General features: G+C 40.9%; 1 protein-coding gene across 1 annotated transcript in view; it reads right to left on the bottom strand.

Annotated features, from left to right (window-relative positions):
* Positions 1 to 24,328, bottom strand: part of SLC9A6 (solute carrier family 9, subfamily A (NHE6, cation proton antiporter 6), member 6) — a 45,099-nt gene that overhangs the window by 5,087 nt on the left and 15,684 nt on the right. The window contains exons 7-14 of the mRNA XM_004685836.2: positions 20,175 to 20,316; positions 18,431 to 18,536; positions 18,060 to 18,148; positions 16,601 to 16,714; positions 11,613 to 11,724; positions 10,563 to 10,716; positions 5,149 to 5,179; positions 3,000 to 3,079 (exon numbers count right to left, since the gene is read on the bottom strand). Coding sequence (XP_004685893.1) covers positions 3,000 to 3,079; positions 5,149 to 5,179; positions 10,563 to 10,716; positions 11,613 to 11,724; positions 16,601 to 16,714; positions 18,060 to 18,148; positions 18,431 to 18,536; positions 20,175 to 20,316 — 828 coding nt within the window. The remainder of the gene's footprint in view (positions 1 to 2,999; positions 3,080 to 5,148; positions 5,180 to 10,562; positions 10,717 to 11,612; positions 11,725 to 16,600; positions 16,715 to 18,059; positions 18,149 to 18,430; positions 18,537 to 20,174; positions 20,317 to 24,328) is intronic.

The following is a 24,328-nucleotide window of genomic DNA, read 5'->3' as shown; positions in this document are numbered from 1 at the left end:
TAAAAAAGAAGAAATCTGTTTCTCAAAATATGAGATTAAGAAAATGGAAAGAAGCTACAGACTGGGAGAAGATATTCACAATGCATATAGCCAACAAAGGAACCTATTTCAGGAATACAGACAGAACTACAAACCAGTAAGAAAAGGTAAGACAACTCAAATAATGAGAAAAAACACACACACTACAAATGAGGGTATAAAGACTAACCAAGAAACATATGAAAGGATGGTCGACCTAACAGATTATCACAAAATAAATCCACATGAAGTGGCACACCACCACCTACCGAAAAGGCTAAACTTTAAAAGGCTGGAAAATACCAAGATTTGGGTGGAGAGGTAGAACAACTGGAATTCCCTGATCTTGCTAGTGGGGGGTGTGAATTCTTAAAGGTCAATGTACACCTGCCCTAAATTCTCCTAATATATATCCAAGAGAAATGAATGCTTATGTTCACCAAAAGATGGACACAAGAATGTCTAGTATTATTGGTAATAACCAAAAGATGGAAACAAGCTAAATGCTTATCAACAATAGAATGGTTGAAAATAACAAAACCTCACTTAATAGGGAAATGATCTGAGAAATGTGTAGTTAGGCATTTTTTTGTCATTGTATGAATGTCATGGAGTATACTTACACAAACGTGGATGGTATAGTTTACTACATACCCAGGCTAGCTGATGTAGCCTACTGGTAGATCAACACATCATCAATCAATACAAGACAGTGTTTATGCTATGGAACACTATACAGCTATGAAAAAGAATGCATAACATATAGGAAACAATATGAATAAAATTCAGTGTTAACTGAAAGAAGCAAGAAAATAATATATAATATACAATCAGATTTATATGAAGATCAAAAACAGGTGAAACAAATTAGTATTAATAGAAATCAAAATAGGGGTTACCCATTTTGAGAAGGATGGGGAAGTAACTGCAAGAGAACACAAGGGACCTTATGAGGTGCCAGAAGTGTCCTATACATCCTTACATGGGTGGCAGGCACACCGCTATATACATAGGTTACACTTAAGATTTGTATACTTTACTGTGTTTAAATTATATCTCACTGATAGAAAACAATCTGGCTACACAAAGGAACTGCCATCTAGAGCAATTAATAATTAACTCTACTAGAGTGCTAGGTAAAAAAGTTACCAGGCTCTAGTCTAGCAGTACTCAACAAGGTAGTCTTAAGTCAAACAAGTCTTGCTGTTTAATTGTATTATAAACAACCAGCCATTCTATTGTTTCTCTACATTAGAATCATCTGTATGTTATGCAGAAAAAGCACAAAACATTTCATACAGGCACCACTAAAATATTTGTTAAATCAGTGGGATCAAAAAAAAAATGCCCCAAGGGATATGGAAGAGGCTTATGTCAAAAATGCTAATAATGGAGCCAACATAATGACACAATCATTAAACAATTCTGAGAAGCCAGGATCTCTCTCTCTCGTAATACCATAAAAATACTTGCATTCTTGTTCCCATACAGTAATTCAATTTTGAATACTTATAAAAAGTGCATGTGAAAATCTAGCAAACAGAATTTAGTATGGGGTAGCTTCTGATGATGAGTGTGAAGTGTATCTTAACTATATACAATGTTCTGATGGGAAAGTTGAAAGCAAAGCAAAGTTGTTTACATGGTTATTACAGATTTGCTTCAATGCACCCCAAAGAAGGTTGTGAATTAACTGTTTTTTTTAAAGATTTATTTATTTATTCATACAGAATTGGGGTACAAGCCACAGGTGCAGGGGCGATGAGAAGCTTCACCAGAGACAAAGTGGGGAGCAGAACAGGCAGATTGACGAAGTACACTGCTAAGGGGAGCAATGGGTGGTCAGGAGAGGTCTGCCACATCATGTGGGTCACCTCCGGGGCAGGAATTGAACTAGCACTGAAGCAGTTACAGCTAGCTTGCAGTACTGTGTCCTAACCTGTTGCACCATCAGGGAGGGCCCAGGTTGTGAATTAACTGTTAAGTCTCAATCTGAAAGAACTCCATGGTTCGTTCTTCTAATTAAATTTTCAAATAAGAAGTGAAGCTTAGGTCTTCCCTGGTGGCGCAGTGGGTTGGAGCACTGCATTGTGAAGCTGGCGTGGCTGCCTCAGTGCAAGTTCAAACCCCAGCCCCGGAGGTGACCCACATGGCGTGGCAGACCTCTCCTGACCCACCTGCTGCTCCCCTCAGCAGTGTTCTTCATCGATCTGCCTGTTCTGTTCCCCACTCTGCCTCTGGTGATTCCTCTCACTGCCCCTACACCTCTGGCCTGTATCCCAGTTCTGTATGCATAAAAAAATCTTAAAAAAGGTGACTTTTAGTAAGAAGTAAAAATATGCTTTTTTAAAGACATGATTTAAACAGGTCACATAATATAATACTACCCAGAACAGAACTATGAAGAAGACAGTTACAACAGGACAAAAGAGAAATTTGGTAAACAACAAAATACTGGTATTCAGAATACAAAGGGGATTCTCCTAGTCTTTGCAAAGGTCAGAGAAAAATGGCCCACCATTTTGACTACCGGTGGTATCTAACACCACATTGTAGTGCATTTTTATTTTATTCTCATGCTTTTTCCGAAGGCAGCCTTTCCTCTTTGACCCCAGCAAGGACGCTGACAGCAACCAATAAACACCTCTTGCAAAATTCACTAAATTAGCCAAAGGACAATAAATATTAAGGTTTGCTCCATATTAAACCTATATATCAAAGGAAATCTATGCTGAGGACTCCTGAATCCCTTCACGCAGCCAGCTTTTGCAATAACCAGACTCTACTGGTCTCGTGGGTTTGCAGAGGACTCCATTTCTATGGGTTTCTTTTAAAAACATTCTCTACTGTGTTGAAGGGGAGAGGGAAGGCCAGAGGTAGGCTTTATATCCCATTTCAGAATGGGGATAGTTCAAACAGTTGTGCCATTAAATTGTAATTGTCCTTGCATAGACTACCATTTTCTCCCTAATTAAGGATACTTATGATCAAAGTTGTACCATATCCGGAAAAGCCAGGCACTCTCTGTTTTGGTAGTTCTTCTTTCATTTTCAGGAATACCCTGCAAACAGATAATAAATAAATCAAAAACAGACACCAAGATAAAAACACATTTATATAGTCGTTTCTTTGTAGGATCGGAAAAGTCGTCTACCACTTTCCAAAATGGGTCACATTAGAAATTTACTAGCTTATATAGCACAGTTTGGGAATAAGAAATTGAATGTCCTTCTGAATACCTCTATTACTCAGTCTGCTTGCTGATTTATGAGTCTGCTGATATTTTAAAAAATCAACATGGAATAATTCCTCCTTCAAATCTGACTTACCCCCACAATGTGAATGGTACTTTAAATAGAAATTATCACATCAATATCCCTATCTTTGAGTGTTGTCACAGGTCCCTCAAATAACTAGACTTCTCACAGGTGTTACTGTGTCTGGGAACACCAGCAAGAGGAAAGCACGTAGGGAACTTCCATGGTCAGCCTGAGTGGCCAGGAGGGAAAGCTTACATAGCAAGCAGGCCTCGTAGACGACACCACTTCCCCAAGCACACCTCCGCCATGCTTGGTAATCTGACCCGGTGGGGCAGCTTGGGGGTCTGATTCCAGCCTTTGTTCTGACGCCCACTAGCTGGGCAAGTCCCTTTGCTTCTCTGGGTCTTAATTTTTTCACGTTTCAAATATGAGGTTAGAGAATCTCGAAGGCCCCTTCGGGCATGAATATTCTGTATTTCCATGATTTTCAAAGAATACAGGCTTTAGGTTCTGGGTTGTGGTCCCTTCCTGCTCCTCAAAATAAATTACTCTTCCCCCCTTCAACCTCTATCACATAGAAAACTCTTTGTACAGGCTTACAGTAGCCAAAAAACCTCCTGTGTTTCCTGTCATACTGGTGGGCACAGGTTTATGTCTCTACTTCCTGAAGAGCAACAAATCTATTAAATCAATGCATCTTCTCAGTACATGGTCAGCTGTACACCCTCTCTCTACCCCCTCCGTGCTTGCTATAGAGAAAGCACTGAATCAACAATGTAACAACACAGACCAAAACATCCATTGGGTTTTGAGGACAAAGGGAAAGGGTATGTGGGACTTGCCTGCCCAGTTCTCTCCTCTGTGATGAGGGGACCATCTACACATGCAGATGGTGATCTGTCAGGGCAATTGTATGGTCACTTTATTCTTATCTGGATATGGGGGTGGAGGCCTTGAGGAGCTGTGCCCCTTAGACCCAACCCCAGCAGTTTGGCATCATAGGGATTAATCCATTCTGGTTTGGATGAGTATTTCAAGCCCATGGAATTATACTTTAAGGTTCTGACCACAAAAGAGCCAAGTACTTACTATATCACATCACTCGACAGCTGGCAGAACTAGCATTTAGGAAATGAATCTGATAAATGGTTTTTTGAACCACACCCTGAAGACAAATAGACCAATGCTGGTTGGAAAGAGATTCTGTTGTATCTTCAAAACCCTAATTTTTGTGATTTCCCATTTAGTGTCTAGGAAGAAGTCACATAGTGGTGTTTAAAATCAGGAAAACACACATGGGGCATGCCAGGAAGCAGTGACCTAGAGAGGACACTTGGTTCCACTGTATTCAATCTAAGGCTGAGGTTCTGAGAACAGCCCAACAAGTGACACCTGGAAAAAAGTGCCTTCTCCAGAGCAGGCAGAAAGAATCTAGAAGATTTTGAAGCTTTCAGGCAGTTCTCAAGGGCAGCTGCTGGTCATCCAATTTGAAAGTTACACAGGAAGAGCAGCTGGAGTGGGGCTTACATCAGACACAAGTCTCCATACGCAAACCCAAGTGGAAAAAGGATCCCTGTGCCAGGATGTCCCTTGAAAACACACAAGTGCCTGAGACAGTGCCATGCTCTGTGGCCAAAGCCCAGCTTGGCCCACAGGTAGGAGAGCTGTCACCCTTGATAACCACAGGTTGTCTCCAGCTTGGTTTTGTCTCTACTGAGCAGTGATACAAGCCAGGAATGATGTCAGTTTAACAGATGATGCGAGCAGGACAAGATCTAAGCACGAGTGGCATGGAGTCTATGTAGATTGTTTTTTCCAAGTGTCTGCACATTGGACAGAAATGTCAGAGACAACACAAGTGCATATTTACCAACTGTTCTTGGTCTGAATCAACACCAACCCTAAAGGAAAAACACAAAAAGCAAGTGAGATCTGGAAGCCAGAACAAGGCCTGGTCACACGTGTACATTATCAACCAACTACTTTTCTCAACGTGAGACACTGTGGACTAGTAATGGTTTCTCACTTCTAATGGTTTCTCACTTCTATGGCATTGACACTTTTCTTAGCAATGGCCTGGGTCCTAAGGTGAACAGGGCCTACTAATGGTTCTCTTCCTGCCTTCCTGCTTACCAGGTTCAAAATACAGTAATAATAACAACCTTTTCTTCTCTGAACAGCTGCCCATTATAAGCACAGGGAGGAAAGCAATGATGCTCCAGTTAACCAACAGGATTGCTGGGTGGTCACACAAACCAGGCTGGCACAGGGCGACTCCAAGAGGGAGCTACTGGTCTATCAGGACACCGGAGACAGGTCTAATTGCTGGCCTTTTTCATAGGCTAATGAGTCGACTCAGCCTTGGTTCTTCATCATTCTTCTTTATCTGCTTAACATTCATGGGCTCTGTCTCACAGGAACAGCTTCATTATGAACAAGGTCGCTTTGATTCCTCTTTATCTCTTGCACATGAGCACTTACCAACTCTGTTCATCCTCTAAAGCTTCCCTCATATCTTTTCTGCTTTACATATCAACTACTCACAGAGTCCTACTGATTCTTGCGGTCTGTGGCAACTGGCTAGAAGGCTCTCCAGCTGCCAGGGCTTCCCCTAGCATTAGCTGGCCAAGCCATGCAACTCAATGGGCTACTCCCCTGACAAAAGACTCTGGCAGTAGCTTACAACCCAGGGTCAGGTCTGAAGTCCTTTGTGTGACATTCAAGACCCCATAAACTAGTGCCTCCCAACACTCCAACCTATGCTCCCACCTTCATTTCCCATGTGGAGAGCCTCCATATCCTAGAGTAGCCATGCCCCACAACATCTCCCCAATTCCCTGTCCCAAATCTCTGTCCTCTCCCGAGTTTCTGTGCCTTCTCCAAAGCTATTCCTTCTATCATTTTTTCTACTCCTTTTTCAAGTTCCAAGTGAAACATTCTAGAACCTGTTTTAAGCACAATCATTTTTTCAGTGTTTTGATAGCACTTTCTAGATTCCTTTATTACAATACTTAGCACAGTAGAGTATAGTTATTTACCTGTCAGTCTCCCCAAATAGAGTGTGAGCTCCTTGAGGGTAAAGGCCATGTCTCAATTCATCTCTGTATCCCCAGAGTCTAGCACAGTACCTGACACACAATAGGTGCTCAAATGTTTATCGATTAAGGTCACTACTACAGACAACACAGAAAAAAATAGCAGTGTGAGAAGCTGTAGCAGTAGCAGCCCAGAATCTGAATAACACCAAAGGGAGGAAAATGTTGCATGACCTCATCTGGAAGGCAAATGAATCATGGTCAAGCATTTAAAAGCAGATGGTCATGACTGATTCAAAACTCAAAGAAAAGGTTCATTTCTTCTCTGTTAAAATGGGCAGAAGCTAGTTAATATCCACTGAACCACATTTGTGCATCTAAAGTGACACCTAGTGGTCTTGGAAATAGCACATTTGCAATACATGGAACATTAAGGCAAACTGTGAGCATTTACAGAGCACTTATTACCCGCCAGGCACTGCGCTAGGCACAGGGCATAGACATGAATTAGACATGGCCCCTGCCCTCTAGGAGCTCACAGACTAGTGGGGGGGACAGACATAACTAGGGTGCAATCCCCCAGTGGTTGGTGATCAGGCAGAGCTGGGTTCCAACCTGACCTCAGCTCCTATACAGTTGTGAATTTAGTCAAGTTAGGCACTCCGGTGAACTGTTATTTTATCACTAGGAAGAGGGGCTCATACCCACCATACAGAGTTGATGTAAGGATTAAATGAGAAAATGTATCGGGAGATTTTAAAAGTGTCAGACACTTCATTAACAATCACTAAATGGAAGCTGTTGTAGCAAGATTATTACAGGGCTGACTGAAATAAGTGCTGTAATAAAGATACCCGACGCTCAGCAAATGGATGAGTGGTTCTGACAGACGAGAAGAGGCCACAAGGAGGAGGCATCTGAGCTGTGTCATTTCCTGGACGTGCAAGAATTCCAGGCAGAGTAAATAGTATGAGCAAAGGAGGTGGAAAAGGACAAAGTGTGTGAGGTAAGAGTCAGGGAGCCAAATGTGACTGTCACAAACTAGGTAAAAGGATGTAGGAAGGGTTAGCTGGCTGGTCTAACCCACAGAGGAACCGCAGTCCACACCATACCTGGATGTACCTTTTACACCATAAAATAGATCACATCACTCCCTTGCTTTACAATCCTACCTGATTTCCAACTGAATTTTAAAATCCAAACTCCCTACTCTGTGTTACAATACCTGAAAGTGGGGTGCAACAAACGATGGCCCCCACACAGGCCCACTTGGTGCACCTCCTGTTTTTGTGAATAAAGCATTCACAAACAGCTGGAAAACAGCCACACCAACTGATTTACTACTGGTTGTGGCTCACTGCTTTCATATTAGAGTTGAGTACCTGAGACAGAGACCAACAGCAATGTCTACACTATTTACTGTCTGGCCCTTTCCAGGATGCCAACTTCCGTGCCTACAGGATCTTACTGCTCTCATTTCCTGCCTACCCTTTAATCACTCTATTCCAGCTCCAAGGACCCTTCTCTGTTCATTAAACAGGCCAAGTGTGTTTCTGCACTTGCTTGCTCCTCTACCAGGAGAGTTCCATTTTCTGATCACTGTCTTAACACAGTATCTTGTTATTCAGGTAGACTGAGATAAAATGTAACTTTACAAAACTCTTTCTTGGCTTCTGCATGTAAAACACACCTCAGCCCCAGTCAGTAACATAGTACGCTATCTGTCACCATAGCATTTAATACTATCTAAAATTGTCATCTTGGAAAGAAATTGTCACCTACATTTTTTTTTTTTGTCTGTTGTCTGTCTCCTTCCACAGGTTTATGAAACCGGGGGCCTTTTCTAGCAGGCTACTACCATTGGGCATCTCTAATGCAGGGTATCTAAACCTTAGCATCACTGACATTTTGGACCAGAGCGCTCTTTGCTGTGGGGGCTGTTCTGTGCACTAGCGGATGTTTCAGCAGTATCCTGAGCTTCCAACTATATGCCAGTAGCAGCTCCCTTCTCTGATTGTGACAATCAAAAATGTCTCCAAACACTGCCAAATGTTCCTTGGGTAGGGGACAAAATCACCCCCAGTTGAGAACCACTAAGTTAGAGCTTACAACAGTACTTGGCACTTACTGGTATTTAGCACTCAATCAGTACTTATTGAATGAATGAATAAAAGGCACATGTAAATGTAAAATGTAAAATGTAAAATGATGTGTAAGAGTTCTGCAGACATTAGTTCACTGAATCCTTACAACAACCCTGGGAGGTAGATACTCTCACTCTGTCACACACATACACACTCACACATTACTGCTGCTGCTGCTGCTACTACTACTACTTCTACTACCACCACCACACTAAGACAAACGAGGAACCTGAGGCTTAAAAGGTTACAGAACTTGTCCAAGCTCACAGAATCAGTAAATGAAGGAGCAAGAAGTCAAAGTCATCTAAGTCTGCGTGAATATTAAGGACTTACCTGTATCACCAAAACTATACTAGACAAATTTGGGGGTGGGGGTAGGAAAAAGAAACATAAAAGCAAGTCTCTGCAAAAAGGTGGAAAAAAAAAAACCTAACTAAAAGAATTCATCTAAGATGGTAAGGTAGTACATAGAGTAGTGCCAACAAGCCAGGCAAGATGCGGCCAAAGAGCTTACTCAGACGGTAGGGTGGATTGGACCTTAAACACGTCATTGTGGTTTCGCTCTGGGGGGCTGGAGTGGGGACAGGTGGGTATTTTGTCTGGTTTGTGTGGTGGGAAGTTAGGGAAGAGAACTGAATCTACTTAAACATTGATACTCCATTGAAGTATATTATTTTTCTTAAATTAGCTTACATTTAATTTTGTTCTCAGCAGAATAAAGACGAGTCTTCCTTTATAAGCTCTTAGAGTTTAAACCTTCCCAAATTTAACCTACCACCCTCATTTTGTAATGCAACAAGCTCTAGAAGAAATCAGGTGAAACAGGAGGCTCCTCTGTCCACCATAAATTTTTTGCATGACTTTGAACAATTCAGAAACTTTTGAAGCCTCCATTTCCTCCCTTGTAAAATGATGCCACTGTGATGAGATAAATATAAAATGCACTTAGCACAATGCCCAGCACATAGTAGGTGCTCAACAAATGCCAGGTCCTCCTTGAAAGAATAATCAGGATTATAAGAACATCAATTGTGTGCATCTCCTATTACATACAATAACAGCACAGAATTGTAAGAAAGGGAACTGAACAATAAAGAGATAAAGACAAGCATAACATTCAATGTGTGATGTAGGCCTGGCTGGTCTTTAAGATGTTGAAAGAAAGGTATAATGAAAAAGTGGAGAATGAATTCTAGAAAATGTGAAATACTGTTTTCTCTAATGAACACTACACATTTTGGAAGCCCAGTAGCATTTCATGTCTGTGAAGTTGCAGCCAAACAGAACTAAATGGACAAAGGCTTTCGCAGCACAAGTCACTGTATCCATGGAAACAATTGCAGCACCCGAACTAGAAGCGCACTTTCCAATGGAATATGTGAACTAGTGCGCATTTCAGATGAAGACCTCCAATTTTAGCCCTTGACTGTCAGGATAGAAACAGTGCTGATCATAAAAATGAGCAAGAATAATAAAATCTATTATAATTAGGGTTAGGATAAACTGTACTGTTTCATGCTGTAGGTAGAAGAAAAATTCCTGATCTGATCTGATGATATGAATCGAAGCCTTAGATATATGCATATCCTTTGGCCAAGCAATTTGCTTTTAGAAATGCATCCTGAGGAGATGATGAAATAAGTGCACAGTGGTATATACATTTACAGATATTCACATTGTTAATGGTTATGGTCATAGCACAATCCTCAAATGCTGGCAGTAATAGCAAAATCCTAGAAACAGTTCAATAACAGGGATTTGATTAAATAGATCGTAAGATAATGATACAAACATACGTCTACCATACACGTCCATGCTATATGACACTTAAAATTCAGTTTATAAGTGTACCTGTAACATCTCCCCTTTGTTGTTGAAAGTACACAGCAAAAGGTTTAGAAAGACATCCCTCAATAATTAACAATAATTCTTATTTTTCTTTTGCATTCATTTCTTTTGCTTCCATTTTGCTATATTCCATATTATGCATCTTGAAAAGGAAAAAATGAAACACCGTATGCTTTTCAAACCTTAAAATTTTCTCCTGGGTCAAAGAAAAGTAACTTGAGTTGGAATTTAACAGCAGGCTTGTAGTCACTACTTACCTTATATGCAAGCACGACAGCATGGCAGTGGTGCCACCACCAAATACCCACACAGTGAAAAACACAATCAGCAGTGTGGTACTGAACATCATCTGCCTTGCGTAAGTGGCAGTATCACGAATGGCCAAGGCGAACGCCATGGCGCCGCGCAGGCCTACAAGGAAGAGAAGAGGGAGTTCTTCAACAAGCTGCTACCAATGTGGGTAAAGTCAGAGAGGGAAGGCGCACTCCGAGAACTCAGAACCGTGTGAGCCAAGACGAGACACACCAGCGTACACAAGTATACACAAGGAGGTAACCAGCAGATGATGGTGATATGCACTGACCTTCTAACAAGTTTTGGAACTTCATTTTTAAATTCATGTTAAATTCACTTGTTTTGACGTACAGGTCTATGAGTTTTGACAGATGCAGAGGCTTGCGACCAAGACAGCCAGACACAGTTGGTTTCATCTCCACCCTGCTCCCAATTCCTCTGTGCTGCTTACCTCGTTTTAGTCCAGCCTCTCTGTCACCCCACCAAACCCCAGCAGCCACAGATCTGTTCTCTATCGTTATGCATTTGTCATTTTCAGGAGACCACACAAATGGAATCATAAACTATGCAACCTTTTAGGACCAACTTCTTTCAGCATGATGTTCATCCAAGTTACTGTGTGCATCAATAGTTTACTCTTTCTAGGACTAATATTCTATGGCCTGGATGTACCACAGTCCGTTCATTTGTTCATGAACTGGAAGACAGACCGTTAGGTTGTTTCCAGGTTTGGGCAATTTGAACAGAATTGCCATAAACAGGCACACACAGGTTATTGTGCAAAAAATGCATTCATCTTTATCTTCCCCATTCTATGGACCGTGGATTTAGAACCAGAACACAAAAATCTCAGAAGGGAATGGGACACTATAAAAATAGTTTTCTGCTGGAGGTTGTAACTTTAAAGTTGAAGTAAGTCCTATATTAGCAATGATCCCATTTGATATCAAGCTGACATATACATTGTCAAAGATTTCATGGAGTGGACAAAAAGAGGGAAAAATACAACTTACCAGCAAACATCATCATATGTTGAAAATTTGATCCAATCTTACTTCTTCTCCCCAAATTGAGTAAGAGGGACAAGGGGTAAATATTGGCAGCTCTTCCCAAGAAAATAGCAACCTATCAGTAGGTTAAGGAGAGTTTCTTTTCATTATTAATATGGAGAGTATACATTCAGGATGGTAAAGGACTATCCTGGGAAGCTCAGAAGCTAACATAGTCTTCAATTTGACTCTGCTAACACAGTGCTGTCCAATGGAAATTTCTGCAGCAACAGAAATGTTTTATATCTGCACTGTCGAACATAGTATCTGAAATATGGGTAATGTGGCTGAGGCACTGAAATATTAATTTTACTTCACTTAAATCAATTTAAATTTATATTATGAGGTATGTGGTGAGAAGCATGGTAAGGTGCTATCAAACTGGACGCTGAAGGCCTAACATATAGGAAATTTATGAGATGAACAGAACATGTTTAGAGGTAGAGCTTCTCTGGCAGGGTCTTAAGATATTAATATAATGGACTAATTCCTTTTCACTATAAGTGTTGGTAGGAGTGAGAGTAAGGTGGCTAAGGTTGCCTTTGCTTCTTCAAAACAAAGAAAAGGGAAGCTCAAATACCTCATACCACTGAAATCCCTGCCAGCCTCCTGTGTTTCTTTGAGTTTATATTTATATCCTGCTTCAAGGGGAAGGCTTAGGAATTCTGAATGGTTTTAACTAGAACCCACATTCAGTGTCTTTTTCCCTTCCAGTTTGTTGCCTATATACAATTACAATTTTTATTTCAGTGGTCATATTATAGTCTCCACCCCATTTTCTGAAAGGAAAATCTAGAGGTCAAGACAAAAATTAGGGGAAAATTGGGAAAAATGATGCTGACCTGAGTAACTCTGAAGAGACAGCCGCGACTAAAGGCAAAAGGAACCGCACGTAAGCATCATGCACTCATTGATGCAGCTGCAACCGTTCTGACCTGCTGTGTTTGCTGCAACAGAATAATTCAGTAAGTGGATGGCTTCTCACAGATGGGACAGGAGTTTACAGATCAGCAAGGGGTAGAGACCCATAGGAGGACCCACGTGGGTAGAACGGAATAGGAGACAGTGGTATGAACTCACATTTGGCTTAACAGAAATACAGGTGGTGACATATCTAAATATTCTCAGTGTTATGTATAGACAGAGGTACCTTCTGCCAGCTGAGATGCCTAGACGCCAGGATACCCAGAAGCGCTGACCATACCTAGAATCCAGATTCTAGACCATGTCCCGGTAAAAGGGACCAGGGTTCTTTGGAGAAATGGCTGATTCCAAGTCTAGGGCAGAAAATATACAAATTGAGCCTGAAGTATGTTGTAGTTTCAGAAATTAAGGAAGTGTATCAAAAATTTTTCAAAACCACAGACAGGGGTATGTCATAGAGACAGAGGGGCCCATGGAAAGAACTCCCAGTGGCCAAAACGAGAACATTTTGAGCAACAACAACAAAAAAGGACATCTGCATTATAAACCAAAATATAAAGTAAATATCAATGGTCCATACTTATATAAATGATGGACTGAAGCCTTAAATGAGAAAGATAGATAAATAATTCCAAATAGTTGCTAGAAACCCTGTCCTTGAAGAGGTAGAACTTAACTCCTAGTCCTTAAGTGTGGACTGTGGGAAGTAACAACCTCTTTCCCAACAGTACTACCAATTTAGAGAGGGAGAAAATTAGACAAACACTATCACCGATACTAGTCAGGTGCTAGGAATGTCCCTTCATAGGACGTGGGAGTGGCACTTCACTTCTGATGTCTTCCTCACAAACAATGCACGACCCCAGTCTAATCATGGGGAGAATAGCAGACAAATTCCAGTTGTGGAACATTTTGCAAAACATCTGACCATCACCCCTGCAGAATTGTCAAGGGTCATCAAAAACAAGGAACACCTGAGAAAGATCACAGCTGGCTGGAACCTCACCATGACTAAGTGGAATGTGGTATCCTGAACCAGAAAATGGAAATTAGGAAAAAATGCCAGGATCTGAATAAAAGATGAACTTCAGTTAATAATAGTGAATCAATATTTGTTCATGAGTTGTGACAAATGTGACATGCTAGTCTCAGATGTTAATAGAGGGAACTGGTTGTGGAGTATAAGAGAACTCTGTATTATCACAATTTTTCTGTAAGTCTAAAGCTATTTTAAAATATGAAAATTATTAAAAATAGTGATTCCTTAAAAAAATAAAACAGTAACTATAAAACATGTAAGCTGGGACCTCCCTGGTGGCGCAGCGGGTTAAAGCACAGCACTAAGAAGCTAAAGCCACTGCAGCATGAGTTTGATCCCCGCCTGCCCCGGAGGAGATCCACATGGCGTGGCAGACCTCTCCTGGCCTGCCCGCTGCTCCCCTCAGCAGTGTACTTCGTAGATCTGCCTGTTCTGCTCCCCACTCTGTCTCTGGTGAATCCTCTCACCCTCCGCATCTCTGGCTTGTACCCCAGTTCTGTATAAATAAATAAATAAATCTTAAAAAAAACAAAACAAAACATGTAAGCCAACATGGCAGCAACTGCTAGTAAATCCTCAATATCTACTTTTCCCTTCTTTCCCACCTCTGACTTACATTGAGGTATATAGTCACCTAGATACAGAATATAATTGCCGGTCTCTTTTCAAGCAGATGTAACCCATGGATGCTAAGTGAAAGTGATGTGTGACGTACTGACAGATTGAGGGGTAAATCACTTTGGTCCTGAGAACAAAGGCAACTCCCTAGGGATGACAGCAAGAAGGCTGCTTGGTGCCCTGATGCCAATGGGACAGAGCTACCATACCAGTTCTAACTTTTACGTGAGGAAGAAACTTATCTTACTTAAATCCCCGTTTCCCTCAATCTCTGCCACATGAAGCCAAAGCTAGCAGGAGAACAACTTGTTCGTTTTCATGGGAGGCGTCTGTCTTGAGGAACTTCATTTCCTACCAGGCTCAGACACTCAAAGAGAACACTTAGCGTTATTTCCAGATTAGCATAGAGGATTAAGCCAATGACTGCTCAAATACTTTTCTGAAACTAGCAGGGTGTGAAGTTAACAGATCTCACTGGAGTCTTCCCTCTAAGGACGCTTGCTTCTTAACAGGCCTTTATATTTTCCCCCTGAAGTTCATCCCCAGAACACTCAGATTCTGCAGAATGGCATTTTGGTAGTACCCAACAAAGATCTTACTTAGAGTTTTAATTAAAAAAAAATTCTGCTGGACGTCCCTGGGGTGCAGGGGTTAAGTCTCAGCACTATGAAGCTGTCGCTAGCCACTGCAGCACATGTTCGATACCCGGCCAGGGAGCTGACCACAAGGCTCAGCAGACCTCTCCTGTCTCGCCTGCTGCTCCCCTCAGCAGTGTATCTCAGTAGATCTGCCTGTTCTGCTCCCCACTCTGCCTCTGGTGAGTCTTCTCACCCCCCTGCACCTCTTCCCTGTACTGCAGCTCTTGTTTGCATAAATAAATCTTTTAAAAATATCCCCTTAGAAAAATCACTGATTCACACGCCCTCTCTGAGCACACAAGTCTCTCCTTCCACGTTTTGTTTCTCTCTTCCATTTGGATCATTCTTCCACCTGTCCCAAGATGCCTCCACTTTTTCCTCCAACAGTCCTCACCCTTCTTAACTTTTCTTCTCCACCACATCTTAGCAGTACTCTTTCCAATACCCTACATTCACTCACCTCTCTCTGTGCTTTCACGGCCCCAAGTGAGAGAACCTCAAACCTGAGGAGCTCAACTACCTATTTTCTCCAAGCTTCCACCTTAAATACTTCAGGAGAAAGTCATACAGCAGGGCAGACAGTTTCTACTGGTAATACCCAATCCTCAAGCTCAAGTGGGTCCCCCAACACTTCTATGTAACCTTACTGCATCCTTGGTCAACTCATTCTCCCATTCACTATAGCAACAATTTGCAAACCTTGTCCTCCAACTCCTATCACTGTGGAAGCCGGTCTCTAAGATGGCTCCCAATGGCCCCAGCCTCCTGGCAGTCGCACCCTTGTGTAGCCCCTGCTCATAGTGTGCCAGGGCTGGGTGCTGTGACCAACAAAAGCACTTGGGCTTCCACCTGTGCTCTCTGAGTTAGCCCCTCCCCTGGCCCAGGGGAAGCTATGCTGTGAGCTGCCCCAAGGAAATGCCCAAGGGAGGAAGAGAAGCCTGCAGCCAACAGCCATATAAGTGAGTTGTGGTGGGTCCACCAGTCCCAGGCAAGTCTCCTCAGAGGTGACTGCAACTTCCTAGAAGTCCTGGAGGAGGCAGAACCTCCCTGCTAGGCTCTTCCTGGATTCCTGACCCTCAGTAATTGCTCGAGATAACACATTTGTTGTTTTAGCTGCAAATTTTAGTGTTAATTTGTTACCCAATAGGTGACAGGTCTCCTGCTATCTCGCTCAGCAAACATCAATTCCTACTCTAGCGATAAAGCCAGAAGCCATGGGTAAAGTTTCTTTCTTACAAATGTATCTTCATGGCCACACACCCTGCCCTCTCTGGGAACAATGGTGGGGCTATGCCTACTCCCACTGAAGGCCAACCCTCCCCACACGCTCTGGATTCCATCTCCTCCTGCCCTCGTACAAGGCCAAGGCTACTGCTGATTGCTCTCTTTCCTGGACTCTACTTCACCCATTTAGTGGCCTGTTAAGCTCAGCTGGAGATGGGGCGAGGGAGAGAAATGTGACTGCCCATCATCTCCCCACCGCCCGGTGACGCAGACTACATACTCTTCCCCAGACCTGACTCTTCTTCCTTTTAGGACTAGAGGCGGTTTTAGTTTTGGGAATTGGCAGAATGAGAGGAGCCTTTTTTTCCTGTTACTTCAATCTGCCATCATTTTTGCAATAAACAAAAATGAAAATAGAATAAATACATTCTTATCAACCACACCTGCAAAAACACACGTGAGTATCAATTTTTAAAACTTTTCAAAATAGAACACATAATAAAGGATACAAAAGCTCCTACGACGAATGTTGGGTTAAAGACATGGTTCTGGAAGGTGAAGAGTGTCAACCCCATGTAGGAAAAGATGAAATTTTCTGCCAAGAAATTGAGAAGCTCAAACAACTGAAACAAAATTATAAAAAGTTAGTTAGTGTAGTAAATAAGGTTACATAATTTGAAAACATGTGTATTATCATAATGAAACAGGCACTTCAAATTTCCTATGTGCTAGACCTTCAGTGTCCTATTTGATAGCACCTTAACATGCCTCTCACCATGTTTGTTTATTCCCCAACCCCAGCCTAGATTGCTAACCTCCAGCTGATGTTCTCTATACTTGTTGCACTGAATGAATTGCTAACAAAAATCTATAATCCCAACATGATGAGTCTCTTCTGAAGTATCTGAAAAAGCGTAGGTCATATACAACATATGTGGCACCAGAAGAAAGAAGAAAAAGAAAAGTACCTTTGCTCTTGCTATCATGAGTTCTTTTCAGATTAATGCCACTGAGCTCTACTCATTAGGCAAAACCTAAAGCTTCTATTCCTCAATAATCAAGCATGCAGTCATTCCATCTCAGAGTATACATACTGTCCATGTGTTGGCCCATATGTCTCATTCAGCTGGAGGGTGTCACACCACACCAAATTCCTTTATAATTTCTCCAGGCTTTCTGAACAACTGCCTATCTGGTACCAAATGAAGCTTAAGCACTGATGTAATTGCCATCCCTTGAGCTAGAAACTTCAGTGTTTGATGAAGGAAGCAAATGTTCTCTATATCTCCTAGCAGCTGTTCTAGTCCTATCAGAAGTTAATCTTATTTAGAGTACCCAGAGGGACAGGCAGACTTCTGAGATGCAGTGGTGTGGTTCAGAGACCACCACTATTGAATGAACAGTGCACTAAAGCTGGCCACATGAGTTGTAGATTCCCCAGTGCATACAGAAGTAATGTTCACTATGCTGTGTGTCTATTAAGTGTACAGTAGCATTGCGTCTAAAAACAATGTACATCTTAATTAAAAAATACGTCACTGCTAAAAAATGCTAATTATCATCTAAGCCTTCAGTGAGTTGTTATCTTTTGGCAGGTGGAGAGTCATAAAAAATGCTGTACCTGCAAACTGTAATAGAGCAAAGCACAATACGATGAGGTATGCCTGTAGGTCCAGTCAGACCTGAGTGAATTTCCAGAATGTTCTTCTTAAAAGCCATTAGATTTGCAAAACAAGGAAAGGAAGCTAATTGACTGAGCACAGTAATAGTAGTCCTGGCTATTCTGCTGACTTATCTTGACCCTTAAAGCTGCCACCTGTCAGCCCACCAGGTCTACCTGTTCTTTGAGTCAAGAGAAACTGAAAAGATACCATCTTGAACAGATCAGATTGTATTTTTAGTAAAATAAAAATTCTGCTCCACTGTAAGAAGGAAAAGTTTATTCACAAACTATGAAGTTTTACTTACCTGTTTAGTTCTATGCTGAGACTCCGTGGACAAATTATTATATGTGTAATGGGCCTGTGTGATGCCACAAAACAATACTGCAACGACACCTACAAAGACAAAGGTTCCCAGTTCATATGAAAGGAGGGATCCGACTTTGCTACTAAGGTTTTAATGCTACACAAATTGATTCTACACTTTGTGCTGAAATTTCCAGATGTGACTTTGCTAAGAAGAACCCCTTTCATTGAAAATCTTTTCTATACACTAAAGTGATAGCATAAATTCAAAATCCCAACCTTAACCAGTGTCTTCAAATAGTGCCAGGGTTTAATCTACTCATAGAAAAAATGATGGGCAAAGTCACTCACTCTAAGGAGAAGGTGGCCTACCTGTGAAGCCCCATGCCTCAGCCAGGAGGAAGGTACTCCAGGACATCAAGAAGAACAAGCCTGTCTCCAACAGCTGGAACTCACGCAATTTGGTGAACTTTGTCACGTAAGTCTGTCAAGGTTGGTAACGAAAGCATTTAACACAGATGTGTGACCAGAGAAAAGGTCAGAGCAAGTCAACCAGGAAGAGAGAAGGGCAGTTCTCTGGCCTCTCTGACACCAGTCACAGAGAAAGGAGGCACCAGAGTAAAGAAACTCTTAACAAGAGCTTTTACTGAGGAGCCAGCAGTTGTCCTTTCCATAAGGCAGTCTTCTGGCTTAGTCACCCAGCAGCCTATGGGAGCCACCAGTCATACAACATGCCAACTCTGCCTATGATTTGTTACCCAAAGCAAGACAGAAATCCCACAACTGCAGCAGTTTACACTGATTAAAAATATCATGTGCATTATGGGTGATATGGTGATGGGAAGCCCACATGGTTACAACTGAGATGGAAAAGGGCACAAAATGATATAAAAATAAACTAGTATATTATTTTTTTAAAGCCAATAAAACTTGAGCATATGAAAAAAATAAGTGTGTGAGGTTTCACATTTATTTGATCCTCAAACAACTCTGTGTAGTGAAGAATTCTCAGGTGAAGAAACAGGCACATCACTCATGCTAATCTAAAAAGTATTTGGCTTATTGCCAGTGGAAGGGAACTTTGCAACTGTGACAAATCTCAGGCTGGAATCTAGATTCACTTCAGTGAATGTGCACTATAACAAAAAGATAACAAGATATAAGGCTCACAGTGAAGGACCTTGTAATGGGGAAGAGATACTATCTGTCCTGCTCATTCAAAGCTCTCATTACTGTCCCTTTATGCCTGAGTTCACCTATAAAAAGCCACAAGACAAGTTCTTTTGGTACAAAGCTGAACTATAGTAAACCTAGAGGCTCAGAAATTATTTTTATTGGGTTGTTGGAAAAGTCATGATATATTTTTTTCTGTTTTTCAAGCAAAAATGCATCATAACATTTCCAAAAACCCACTATTAAAGTATCTCAGAAGTTTTAGAGTTGGCAGAGCTCTAGAGATCATCCAGTCCCACTCACCTTCCCACACTGTCCCCACCTTCCACCTTGCCACACTGAGGTGCCAGGAAGTGCAGTTAATGTTCCTTCCCTACCCAAAGCACACCTGCCAGCACACAGCAGCCATCAAGAAATGGCTTTTGAATGGATACAAGAATGACTTGCCAAGTACTTCTAACAGCAAAGTAGTGGCAGTGTCAGGGCTACAATTGAGGTCCTTTGGCCTCCCAGTCCAATCTAAATCAGATGATTAAAATCGGTGAAAGCCGAGATCACCTCCCATCCATCCTACTCAGAACCATATTTCATCCTATTGAACAAAAAGCAAAACTGCCAGGCTGAGCAGTGACACAGAGCATGGAGTGGCTCTACCTTTATATCACTTTAGTCTACAGCTTTAAACTCACCCCAAAGGGTCACTGTGTCTTAACTATATATTTTTTAAGCAAATGTTTGAGGTATGGAGCCTTATGCAAAAACAATGAAAGCGGTTTATTCATTTATTGGTAAAGATGATTCTCTGTTGTTTTCCAACCAACTACACAGTAACAAGGTTAATAACTAGAACCAATCCCAAACAGGGAACTAGGAGAGATCTGGAGTTCAGCATTCAAGAACTTCTTTAAGTTAACAAGGAAAGACAAATGCAATAAAAGGATATTAATGCTGTCACCACGCCTGTGGCAGCTCCCATGGCAAAAGATCCACTGAAGATCCCAAGGAAAATACCTATAGATTTGAACATGGCGGTGACATCAAAGGTGTGGCTGTTGTCTCCGGCAGGTTGGTATGCCACGATCGAACTACAAGAGAGAGACGGCTTTATTTTCCCCTAGCAACTTTTACTTTGAAGATATTATCGACCAAAAGAACCCCAATAAAATAATTAAATAAAAACATTTTCTAGCACAGAGCTTGAAAGATGAAATGGGGGGGGTGGAAATAAAAATCTTTGGGTGTGGCATGCCAAAATAAGGACAAAAGGTTATCCAACAAAATCTGCAGTGGCTCCAGAAGCAAATTCAAGCTTTTACTTAAAATGACATTTTCAGGAAATAGATATTTTACATCTTCTCTGAAATTTGTACCAAGCCTTGTTTCTTCCATTCTCAAAGATACTGAGCAGGACCATTTGTGTGTGTGTGGTTGTTTAAGACTCACTAGTACTGAATGCCTGAACACCCTAATGTACCAATGTGAACAAACTAATGAAAAATTCCACTTATTTCCAGGAGAAGAATATAAAGAATACTCAACCCAGTCAGAAAGTGCCTGACGCCTTAATCTATTCACTCACTGAAATGAACTTTTACAGGAAAAATGGCTTGAAAGATGTTCCAAGGAAGCAGAATCCCCTCAACAGAACATTTAGCACACCCAGCAGAATACTCCACCACGAACTTCTGAAAGAAAGTCAGTCTGTCAAAGGCCAGGACATGCAATTACAGGAGACACTCTCCATCTTAAACTCACCGTCCAATCCTGTTTTTAAACTACTTCTTTTGAAAGTTACACCAGGAAATAGAAATGGCTGAGAAAACTGCTGTTGTGAGTGACCGGTGGCAAGAGTGCTCATGGTTACTAAATTACTTCTCAGCTCAGCTGAGTACCATGTTTTTATAAAAAGTCCAGACTCAAAGGCATCACACAAATCATGTCAAAGAAAAGGATGAGAAAAAACACAGTCCTCAGAATATAATGAATTCTCCCTGTGGATACTGCAATGTTTTCTCTGGTTCAGGTGGGAAAAAAAAAAGGGGGCGGGATTTGCTATATACCAGATAGGCTCAGTTCTTTTCACACCTCCCTGGCTAAATTAAAAGAAAAACAAACCAAAAACAAAATTTAAGACTAAACTAAAATTTCGTAATTTTAATGAGTTACAGCCTTCACATTACTTTCTGGTAATGGCTCAGAGAGATTTCTGGGTCTCAACCTAAAGAGAAAATTTTAAATAGTTATGTTTAAATATTCAAAGCGACCAGATCATTTTGGGACCAGTAGATCTGAGACTGTTTTAGTAACTATGAAATGACCTTTAATGCTGGGCTATCCTTCCTGCACATAAAGAGTCCCACCACTACAAATGAGATCTGACCATGTTTTTACATTAATCTACAGCAGCTGGCTGGAAAAAGAAAGGCTATTGCTAGTATAATCTTCTTTTTCTTCCTGGCAGTAGTTTTCAAAATACTGGCTAAAACAAAATTATGCTTCCTGAGGCTGTTCCCCAGATTACTTCATTTAAAGTCAAGATTCACAGTCATCATTATAAAATACTTTAATCCCCCAAAATGTACAAGAACACATGGAAAGCATGGGCTGAAAATGAACAAGAAGTTTTTCTTTTTCAGTCAAAGACTGTCCTCTGGATTGAAATCTCAATTAATCTTTTCCACATTAATCAACATTTTATCTGGAGGCAACATTTTCATGAATACTTTTGTTTCAAATCCTGAAGGTAACAGAATGTTCAGAAAACCTCAACTACTCTTCTATATTTTCTTTTGAATTTCTTTCCCCTTTTGGTTACACTGTAGAATGCTATTTCACGTTTAGTTGTACTAGCAAACACATGGTTTTGAATTCTGTTCCTTCACCTGACAACATAAGAAATACATGGTCTCTCTAAATTTTAAAATTTCAAAAATGGTCCAAATGGATATAGCAATCTATTCAACCATTTCCCCACTTTTAGACATCTAAGAATTGCATCTGATAGTTCTGCTACTAAAAATAATAGTGTGAAAAACCATCTGTTTTGTGCTTTTCACATACTTTGCAGTATTGGGCTACATTCTCAGAAAGAGGGTATTACTGTATCTACAGCTCCTTTTACATTTTGCTCAACTGTTTTAAAAAAAAGTTGTATTATATCTTTGGAGGGAACTGTATCTCTCAATTTTTTAATGGCCATCATCTTGATCTTAAAAGACTACTTCTAGAAAATATCTTCTAGAAATACTCTCCCCAAGATACAGGTCAATGTTTTTCCTCTGCAGAACAGAGACTGATCCTGAAAAGTAAGGAATTTACTGTTAGTGTGTATTTGTGGCTTTCTGTATTTTTCTGATTTTTAAATTTTTCCTATTGAGCATATATTACTTTTGTATTTAGAACAAATTACAATCAATGAGTAAAAAGTAAAATAACAATATTGAAAAAATATACTCATGAGGATTCAGAGATTTACATACATTTTTGCTCAATGCAGTGTTACCAACATGAGATGTATTAGGAAACACCAAATATTAATCTATAGGAGACTAGAGAGATAGATTTGGAGAGCATCCATACATGGGTAGTAGAGGTAATACTGGCCAACGTCCAAGTGAAACAAGCAAGTTACAGAAAAGTATACATAGTGCCATGCCCTTTTTGGTTTGAGAATTCTTAACATATTTAGATGTATGTCAATACCCAAATGAAGTTGAGAGGAAAACCCTGAGAGTGGTTATTTCTGAGAGCTGAAATTTCAGAAATTGTGTACTAAGTTGAATACTTTGAATTTTTGTCACAAACATGTATTAATTTCATTAGCATAATGACAAAATGTAAAATACAAAAAACTAGGTGATTCCACCAACAATGTATAAGTGATCTGATCTTATGAGCTGGGTTTCTCAACCTAGCATCACTGATATGTGAGACCATATAATTATTGGCGGGTGGATATGTTCTGTGTATTGAAGGATGTTCAGCAGCACCCTGACATCTACTTACGAGAGGCCAGTGGCAATCATCTCTCTCATTCACCAACCCAAACGTCCCCTGAGGGGACACAACTGTACCCAGTTAAGAATGACTTTACCGGCGCACCCTGGTGGCACAGAAGGTTAAAGCACAGCACTAAGAAGCTAAAGCCACTGCAGCATGAGTTCGATCCCACCTGGCCCGGAGGTGACCACAGGGCGCGGCAGACCTCTCCTGACCCGCCCGCTGCTCCCCTCAGCAGTGTGCTTCGTCGATCTGCATGTTCTGCTCCCTACTCTGTCTCTGGTGAATCCTCTCACTGCCCCTGCATCTCTGGCCTGTACCCCAGTTCTGTATGCACAAATAAAATAAATCTTTTAAAAAAAATGACTTTACCAGAAGTAACTATTTCATTCACATTTTTTCCAAGTTAGCTAAATAGGTAAAAATGGCCAGTCATTTTAGCATGTATATTTCTGTTAACCAGTAAAGTTAAAAAGTACAGTTTGTCTCTTGTGTTTATTTACTCACTGGAATTCCTCTTTCATAAAATATGAATGACCAAAAAAAAAAAAACCACCTTTTAAACTAATATGAATTTGGGTCTCCAGGCTAATTATGGTATAGTCATACAGCAGAATACTATGCAACTTAGATCCTTCTCTAACTGTATGTATCTATACACACTACCCTCTATCAGTACATATAGATCTACCTCTAAAGCAATGTATAAGGGAACCAATGTCACTTCACCCTCACCAGATTAAAGTAAAAACAAGGCTTCCAACACAAATTTCAAGTAGGGTTGCCTTGGCATGTCAAGTGCCAAACAAAGCTCTTTCAAAAAGGGGTGGTTCTACCTTTATACAAGGTTGCTTATATAGAATACACACATCAGAATATCATAATCATAACAGAACAGAACACAATACAAAATGCACTATTTCTACCAATATATTTGAAAAAGGCAGATAAAGATGAAGAAAAATGGATCACCAAGCTCACCAGCTAGGAACCTCCCAGAGTCAGCGAGATTCTTGTCAGCTTTTGAGTAGGAACTTATTTATTAAGACATTTACACAGTTAACCACTTCCCTGATGTGATACTCTCTAGATACAGTC

The sequence above is a fragment of the Condylura cristata genome, unplaced genomic scaffold (assembly GCF_000260355.1).
Source record: "Condylura cristata isolate star-nosed mole 26May11 unplaced genomic scaffold, ConCri1.0 scaffold00019, whole genome shotgun sequence".
In the NCBI taxonomy this organism is placed as follows: Eukaryota; Metazoa; Chordata; class Mammalia; order Eulipotyphla; family Talpidae; genus Condylura; species Condylura cristata.
Note: the sequence above shows the minus strand (reverse complement) of the source record. Positions and strands in the feature narration are given on the sequence as shown.